The sequence below is a fragment of the Lolium perenne genome, chromosome 3 (genome assembly GCF_019359855.2).
Source record: "Lolium perenne isolate Kyuss_39 chromosome 3, Kyuss_2.0, whole genome shotgun sequence".
NCBI classification, from domain to species: domain Eukaryota; kingdom Viridiplantae; phylum Streptophyta; class Magnoliopsida; order Poales; family Poaceae; genus Lolium; species Lolium perenne.
In genome coordinates, this window is record NC_067246.2 from 199078865 (window position 1) to 199087999 (window position 9135).

Consider the following 9135-nt stretch of genomic DNA (forward strand, 5'->3'; position numbering starts at 1 on the left):
AATTTGGTGGAGGTTCCATTGCAACTGGGTTACTCACCTTGGACTTAAAAACCAATGTCGTCAAGTAATTATTGCGCCGTAATATTCGTGTTTACCATAAGATCTGAAATGTGACGAAGTTGTCAGCTGTTCTTTTCCCTCTAGCATATCAACGGGTACACCTTACCGGAGGCTGGCGGAGACTAGCAGGGGGGGGCCCCATATTGTTCCCATGGTTTGGTGTAAGTTAAATATAATTGACGTACATTTTAAGAAAATTCTATTATGAAGAATGTATGCACCATGAGCTAAATCGTGTATGAGCTCAGTTCTTTTACAATGTATGCTTTCGAAATATACATTGCTGGGGCATATTATGATTGTGCCTCAAAAATGATATTAGGGAAGTTTTTTTTGCGCAAAATAAACCGATTTCATTAACCAAGCATCTTACAGATAAACCCAGAAACAAAGATAAAATACAAATAAGTCCTTCTGAGCTCTGATGCCCTCCTGCCCACATGGCACGCTCCGCCGGCGAAACCCACGGCGTTGGACTGGGAAGAGCCCACAAGCAGCAAGGAAGTCGACGGTCCTCGGCGCTATGCCTCCATCCCGCATGATGAGCAACATCAACTTGGTCAACGCCATCACCTTCATCCAGATCTTCGAGCTCCGGCGCCGCCATCACGAACGCCAGCTTGAGGGAAGACGCGTCGAAGCTCCGAAGAGCCGCAAGCACGGCGAGGACGGTAGACCTGCCCCGAGCCTCCAGCAGAGGACCCGGAACAGAGAAGAAGATTATGCTGGGTCATTCATGTTAGTGCCTCAAAAAAGATATTAGTGCACTTTGGAGAAGTGCCCTAAAAGATTTTTAGTGGCAATTTATCAAAGTGCCATAATAGATTTTTGGTGGTACTTAGACAAATACCTCTAAAATGTGAATTATAATGGCAGTTTATCAAAGTGCCCTTAATACTTTTGGAGTCACATGTATAATTGACACATTGAAAAGCATCCTAAGAAGTAATCAGGGCACTTCTCTGAGATATTAGAGCACATTTATATGCCCTGAGTTTCTCCCACCTACGACCGGATCGCCCCGCGGAGTCGCTAGAGGCTAATGCCGCTTGCCCACCCGCCGTCTAGGGAGCCTATGGGGCGGCACACGCATGGAGCTTCCAGTCACCCATGGAGGATGTCCCTCGAGGATTTCATCAACAACCCAATGCCTGAGCTGTTGGTGAAGTTGCAAGCCGATCACCGCTCCTGTTCTGCAAATCCGGTGGCTGTGAGCGGCTGCAAAGGGTGTTGTGGGTGATGGCAGCCTTGGCACGAGCCGAAATCATGGGATAGGATGCTGCAATCAGGCGGTGGCGGTGCTACAAGAGGTGTATAATGGTGCTACGAGGGGGGCGGAAGGTGTTGCCGCAAGCGTTGATGACCAAGGCAGGAGGATCAGGCGGTGTTGTTGCAAGCTGGAATCGGGTATGCTTCAAGCGATGTTTGCGAAGCTACGAGGATCGTGCAGTGGTGATGCGAGAGGCAGACAATGTTGTTGCAAGGGGTGACAATGGTGCTGGGGAGGAGTGAGCGGGTGATGCATATGCTACCACATGTGATTTATTTTTTGCTACAACCGCTCTGTGGTTTTTGCACCATACGATTTCAGTGGATTTGCATCACATGTCAATTGTTTTTGCTATAACCGTTATGTGGTTTTGCTACATTAGTATATATTTTTTTGCTACGAGGCCTCCAGCGAAGTATTTTTGCCCATTTTCATTACTAAGAGGGCTTGCACGTATCCCTAGATTGTCAATTTGGTTAATATAATATTATTGTATAATACAAAAATTATATCATTAGAAAGTAGAACATCTAAGCTTTCTAATGATATATATTTTATAATACATATGTTGTATTATTATCGTCAAATTTACGATCTAGTGATATGCGCAAGCCCTGTGAACTGGGACGGAGAGAGTACTATTTTTCAAGATAAAATAAGTCTACAAGTTAATCTCTCCGTCATTAACCGTATGTGAAATAAATATCACACTACTCTATGTTACAGACCATTGCACTAGTCGAATCTCTGCATGAGAACAGTTTGTGGGATGCACTAATATCTTCCACCCACCAACTTAATTTCACTTCCACAAGTTGTACCCGCGCTGGTCGCATGCTCCCCGTATATCCGTTCCGGAGCAATCGCTATATAAACACACATTCATGCAGGTCGACTGACACCGTTCATTGTCTCTCTACCACAAATACTTGCCCAAAACAAGCTACTGCCCGGTGTATAAGTTGGCAGCTAGTTGGTGAAGTTCTCACACGACATGCTCTGTGTACAATCGTAGAAGTAAGAAAATGGTGTTCCATGCCATTCTCCCCAAGATAGCCGTCCACTGGATCATCAACTTCTACCGGACGGCTAAGAAGCTCCGCAGCAATGCCTTCCAATACTACCGTAACTCCACCGCCAGGGCAACCGCCGCCGCCGCCTCCAGGTGCACCATCCCCTCCGCCGCCGATAGGACGGTGGTGTGCGACTTCCACGGCGGGCTCCTGAGGTCCACCACCATATTCCCCTACTTCATGCTCGTCGCCTGCGAGGGCGGCAGCCTGCTCCGGGCGCTGCTCCTGCTCTGCTCCTACCCGCTCGTATGGGCCTTGGGCGAGCACGCCGACGCTGGTATCCGGGTCATGGCGTTCGTCACCTTCGTCGGGCTCAGGCCACGGGACGCAGACCTCGTGGCCCGCGCAATCCTGCCCAAGTTCTACATGGAGAGGCTCAACGCGCTGGTGTACGACCACCTGTGGCTGCCGGCGGGGAGGAAGGTGGCCGTGACGAGCGCGCCGAGGGTGATGGCGGAGTGGTTCTTGAAGGAGTACATGGCCACGGACGTGGTCGTCGGGCGTGAACTTCAGACGGTTCAGATTGGGCGCGGTTGCTACTTCACCGGGCTGCTGCGCGGGCCAGGAGCAGGGCCGGAGCTCGGAGGGGAGGGCGACATGGCTGACGTTTTCGTCGTCGGGGCCTCCAATCCATTGAACCACCTGTTCATCCCCGGCTGCAAGGTGCGTAGTACGTTCGTGTTTGTACACTTCTTAAAAAAAAACCTCACGTGCTTTCAACTGTTTTCAATTACGACGTGTTAGCTGGAGTACTGGTAGCACTTGGGACTTCACAGCAACGCTGACCATCGTTTACCTATGGCTCCTTTTGCACCAACGCATGGACATTTTCTCCTCCTACGAGGGAGAGGGATATCGCGAGCTATTAGCTAGGTTCAGAGAAAGGAACGAGGGAATGTTTTGTTTATATCACCATCACAAGTACTTTCACTCTTTCAAAGAAATGAGCAGGGATACATGGTTTTCAACTGTTCTGCATTATAGTTTTGGAAGAAAATTTCGATACCGTACTTGCGCAGAGCAAGTGGAGGGTGTGTTGAGCATTTACCGCTCTTTATTTCTAACAGGGTCACAGCTGCTCCGGTAGGACCCCTTCCCAAACTTAGTTTGGGTTTTCGGATAATTAGCTAATTGCGGGCCCTCCTAAATTCATATCCAAACTATCTATGTACGGGTATATGTCGTCGTGGTGAACAGACAGATGTCATGGGTAGGCTTAAGTTGGGACCGATGTGCACCGGACAATCCGGGAGGGGAGATGAAGAAGAAACACACACACACACAAACACAAGGATCTACCTAGGTTCAAGGCCCTCGTGAGGAGGTTAAACCCCTACTCCTGCTTATCTGAGTTGTATATATGATCGAGGTGAAAACCCCACAACAATGGAGCTCCCCGAGCTGTTCGCTAGAGGTAGGAGATGACCTCACAAGGAGAGAGAGAGAGAGAGAAAGAGGGGTTCCGTGCAAGGGAGCCCTGCCTCTCCTTATATAGTAGGGAGACATGTTACAGTTTGAAAAACCTAGCATGGGATAAAGCCACAGTACGTGGATCTAAGTATATACCAACCCCCCCCCCCCCCCCCCCTCCCCTAAGACGGAGCCTCCATTTTATCACAACTACGCTATGGAAGGGAGTTGGCCTTCTGCCACCATGCCGCTAACCATTGTATCTCTCGTCAGCGTCATGGTCAGCCCTGCTATTGGAATGTAGCGGTTGTCTTCGTCATGATAATATTCTCATGTACATCTTCCGTGATTGTAGCGACATGACCTGAGCGTGGACTTTGGGGGCAGGAAAATGACTGTTGGACCTACGCCGGACCCGTATTCCGGTTCCACCAAAGTATGTCGGATCTTCATCATTCGATCTTCTTCGCATAACTTGATATGTCTTGACTCCACCGGCTTAAAGTATGCCGGTACCTCTATTCCGGCATGGCTATGCCGGTATTCCATCTTCCACAGCCGGTTGAACTTTAATCCGATCAACATCATATTAAGTGATAAACATTGTTATGCGGCTTACTCATGTAAGCCGGTAGTTAGGCACATAACTTTTATGCCGGTGCCACAATTTCGAGTGAAACACGGATCTCAAATCTCATCCGGTTTACTTCGCGCCGCGCGCGCAAGTTGCGCGAGCATATCTTGAAACTCACATGGGTCGTCACTGTTCCCGACCCGGTCTACCACCCGACCGGTCGCGTCACCGCAGTCACTTGAGTAGTAATCCATTCGTTAACCGTGCACATTAAGTGCGGATAGTGGTGGCCATCGGTGTGGCTCCACTAAAGTGGGATGGTGGGCGCGATAGATCCGCGCCCCACGACCTCCCTATAGTGTGTTCCTTCGTCACAACGATCTCATCTCTCCTCATCGACGACTATCGTATTCTTCGGCTATTTGATCCCACATCGAGGCTGATCGTTGCTTCTACCTCCTCATCAACTTGTCCGATCCGCCCCTATTACTTTGAATGTTTTGCTTCGCGCCATGCCGAACATGTCCAGCACTTCGTGGGTTCGTTCCCAACGCGTCGTACCGGGCGACTGGCCAGCCAAAACGGCCCCAGACTGTCCGGCCGCACCCCTCGCCGTCGCGCCACCATCATGCACGCTGCTGCCACCGCTTTCGGCATGCATCTACGAGGCCTTGCCGAGGCTCGTGCCGGCCTGCACTGCCTCGCAATGCCTCATGGACGGCAAACACCACCTTGTTTGTTGTGCCTCTAGCCTGCCGGGCACGACCACCGCCGCCCAACAAAACCCCCGAGTGCTGACAACGATGTACATATATACTGCTACTACCTACTACCTCCGTTTCAAGAAATAAGGCGCACACGTAATTCAAGACGAACTTTAACCATAAAAATTGAGCAATAAAATTTTAATTTTATTATATGTAATTAGCACCGTTGGATTCGTACTGAAAAGCAATTTCTAATTATGCTAATTTCATACAAACAATCTTTATATATTTAAAATATTTTTGGTTAAACAAAAAGTACGTAAAAAGAGGACGTCTTATTCCTTGAAATGAAGGTAGTATATGTATGCTACATATTTGTACAAATAAGTTAGGTCATACAAATTTTGTACATCACTACGTATATCCATTTAAATCTTAAAAAAACACCATGTCTTTAATTACAAAGAGGTATCGAGTGATCAGCCATTTTTGTATTTGAATTTACCTGAGTTTGAGGGTGAGAAGTTGTACTAATTAGACGCCTAACTCACCGCTTGGAAGTGATCACTGAGTGGGCCACTGCGTACCATTTTTTTTTTGGCACTGTGGATATACAATTGCACTCTGCACATGGCATCATAAACTTACCTATTCAGTACAGTACTACTACATCACTTCGTACGAACGCAGTAATGTTTGGCGTGACATATATAGAAGCTTTTGCTTCCTCCCAAGGCGGCATATGCAGTTTCAGTGTTTCACTTCACACACCCATACTATGTTGGTGGCGCAGCGACAAGACTTTCCTTCGGCCTAGTAGACTATCACAATGGGAAGCTTACATGATACTAATTTATGATACTAACCTCACAATGCATAGTATTATAGTATCATCATATTTAATATTTTGTAGAATCTCAATGCAAATGTGTGTACATGATGTGTTTGTCATTAAGTTTTCTAGTTTTACGTGCTATGATACGGTATCATATTATGATACCACTCTCATCTCTCACCTTATTAATTGATGTGCCACATAAAATTTTGCCAACATGACATGCATGATACTACTTAGACTACTCATAGTGGGAGTAACTTCACTAGTAACTAAGTGTCCAACTCAGCAAATTTGCTTATGTGGCAGTGAGTTAATGAGGAGAGAGGAGGATGGAGTAACATAGCTAGTTACTGTAACATCACACTTCTCAAGATACAATGAGTCTATAAGCTAATTAATGAAGACATATATGATACTACTTTGATGTTACTAACCACTATGAAGATAGTAACATAGAGTAGTAACATGTGCATGTTACTACTCTATGTTACTTCCCACTATGACTAGTCTTATGATACTCCCATTGTGGCTAGTCGTATGGGCTACTTTCCTGGATCAATCGCCCAGAGCCTGGAGACAAACACAAAACCCGTTTTTCAGGTCTTCTATTTTGAGAGTATAGTAGATGGGTGTTTTGTTTTTTACTACTGATAGTACCTCGATCTGGGACGATATTGCGGTTGGGGACGTCAACAAAATTATTACAGTTCATAAATGGTGGCCCGATTTGCTCGACCACTGCCTTAAACAATGGATCGGATGAGATTTCAAATCAGGAGTAAAGACGTACTACCTGTCACTGTCAAGAATAAAAAAAAAAAAGAGGATCGATGGTGCGAAATGCCAGATCGTATTGCCAATGTTATCATAGAACAGTTCACCAAAAAGATACTTATCTTGATGCCCGTGTGTCCGTGTTGAATCGGAGGAAAGCAAACTTTGAAGCATCACGTACAGTACAATTACTCCCTCCGTCCACAAATAAGTGTACGTGCGGGATTTTCAAGATATATTATGAAGTAAAGTAAAAAATGCATTGGGAAGATGCATCTCCCCTCTTTAATTAGTCCACCTCCAATGAGCTAAGTGCTTGTAGAAAACAAGGAGAACATATGCTCAATATTATTGGGTTTGATTTCCGTGCGATGAGAGAGAAGCAATTAAATTGCATTGGGGAGATAGGAGTACACTCTTTTGTGGACAAAGTTTAGAGCTAGATGTCCACTTATTTGTGGACGGAGGGAGTAATTTTCTGTACTGTAACGTCGCAGCTTCCATACATCTTTTCAATTTCTGCAGTTCAGTAAATTTTCTGCAGCAAACTCTGAAGCGGCACGTACAATTTCTGCAGTTCAGTAAATTTTCTCACAGCAACTCACAAGACACATGCTTTACTGAATGAATTACTGCAGGAAGTTTATGTGGTGAGCAGGGAGAGCGCCAAGACCGACACGCTTCCACGGGAGAGGTACCCGAAGCCGCTCATCTTCCACGACGGCCGCCTCGCCTTCCTCCCCACCGCCTCCGCCATGCTCGCCTTCTTCCTCTTCCTACCGCTCGGCTTCGTCCTCTCCGTCATCCGCATCTCCATCGGCATCGGCCTACCCTACAAGATCAGCTTTGCAGCCGGCGCGCTCTTCGGGGTCCGCTTCCGCACATCGGGCCGCCGCATCCCCGAAGCCGGGACCAAACGCAGGGGCGTCCTGTTCGTGTGCAATCACCGGACGCTGGTCGACCCGATCATGCTCACGGCGGCGCTGGAGAAGCCCGTTCCGGCCGTGACGTACAGCCTCAGCCGGGTCTCGGAGATCTTCGCGCCCATCAAGACGGTGCGGCTGACCCGCGACCGCGAGCGCGATGCCAAGACCATGTCGCGGCTGCTGGAGCAAGGAGACCTCGCGGTCTGCCCCGAGGGCACCACCTGCCGCGAGCCTTACCTGCTGCGGTTCAGCCCGCTGTTCGCCGAGCTCGCCGACGACATGGAGCCCGTGGCGCTGGACGCTCAGGTGACGTCGCTGTACGGCACGACGGCGAGCGGGCACAAGTGGCTCGACCCCGTGGCGTTCTTCGCCAACCCTGCCCCTTCGTATCGAGTGGAGTTCCTCGGGCCAGTGCCGCGGGATCAGACATGCGCCGGGGGAAGAACCGGCGCAGAGGTGGCGAACTGGATCCAGCGGCGGCTAGGCGAGGCGCTCGGCTTCGAATGCACCGGGCTTCGCCGTCAGGACAAGTACATGATGCTCGCTGGCAACGATGGTGTGGTCTCCAAGTAGACGACGCTTGCAGCTGCTGGCCGGCGCGCCTCCTGAAACTCTCGGCCAATTTCGAAATCAGGTTGAAACGAAACTTTGGCCTACTGTATATTGTTACTAAATTTGTACTCCCATGGTCGATGGAGTACTATGTGATTACAACGGTAAACTTTGGTTTCCTGCCCCTATCACAATTCACAAATATGTATATTTACAGCACGTTAAACTTTAGTTTCCTGCCCCTATCGAATATGTCTGCTTTTGCTGTCTAATGTAAGTGCTTTGAGGATGGCCTTTTTTGGGCTGATTGTGGCTGTATGTAATGCTATGCATGAAAAGCTGGTGTTTTGAGTTTTACTCGTGTTTGGTTGAAAATTGTCTAAAATATACTAAGAGTAATTAGAACATTTTTTTTGTTGCTTCGTATATAACAAATAACATATGGATCACTATTTTTTTAAGTATCACTATGTAATACCGTGAATACACAAGGATATACACACAAAATATTTCATCAAATACATATCCATTACGAATATAGTTTTATCCAAAATACATATCCATCACGGGATTGGGAACTCTTGTGGATACTTCTTCATGGGGCACGAGCTCTACTAGGGAAATAGCTAGCAACGGGATCGCATTGTTATATGTTTTAGCTGTTAGGAAATTTAACAAACATGAATTTTCACATATTTTGCAAAATAACGCTATGTTTGGGCTAAAATGGCTCTGGATTTTGCATACAACCTTGATGGAAAAAAAAATATATGTAAATGTATCTATAGGAAAAGTTACATCCGATTTCAACAGCCCACGACCGTTTACCGATTCTTTAGGTTTCCCCAAATCAAAAAGAAAATTAAAAAATTTGAAGGATTTAGATTTGTCTGCCACTTTTGGTGAGGAAGTAAAGGAGGAACGAAGAGAACCAGCTAGGGGGTTTATGCC

General features: G+C 47.3%; 1 protein-coding gene across 1 annotated transcript; it reads left to right on the forward strand.

Moving 5' to 3' along the window:
• The first annotated feature begins 2214 nt into the window (after nucleotides 1-2214).
• LOC139829668 (glycerol-3-phosphate acyltransferase 1-like) lies at nucleotides 2215-8541 on the forward strand. Its single transcript, XM_051369118.2, has 2 exons — nucleotides 2215-3066; nucleotides 7345-8541. Exons 1-2 carry the CDS (start codon nucleotides 2356-2358, stop codon nucleotides 8203-8205), a joined length of 1572 nt encoding a protein of 523 aa, XP_051225078.1. The 5' UTR covers nucleotides 2215-2355; the 3' UTR covers nucleotides 8206-8541.
• Nucleotides 8542-9135: the final 594 nt, after the last annotated feature.

Bases quoted from the DNA above. Each gene is read 5' to 3' on its own strand.
- LOC139829668 (XM_051369118.2), top strand. From the start codon at position 2,356: ATGGTGTTCCATGCCATTCTCCCCAAGATAGCCGTCCACTGGATCATC. The intron at 3,067-7,344 runs GTGCGTAGTACG...GAATTACTGCAG, and splicing joins TGTTCATCCCCGGCTGCAAG to GAAGTTTATGTGGTGAGCAG.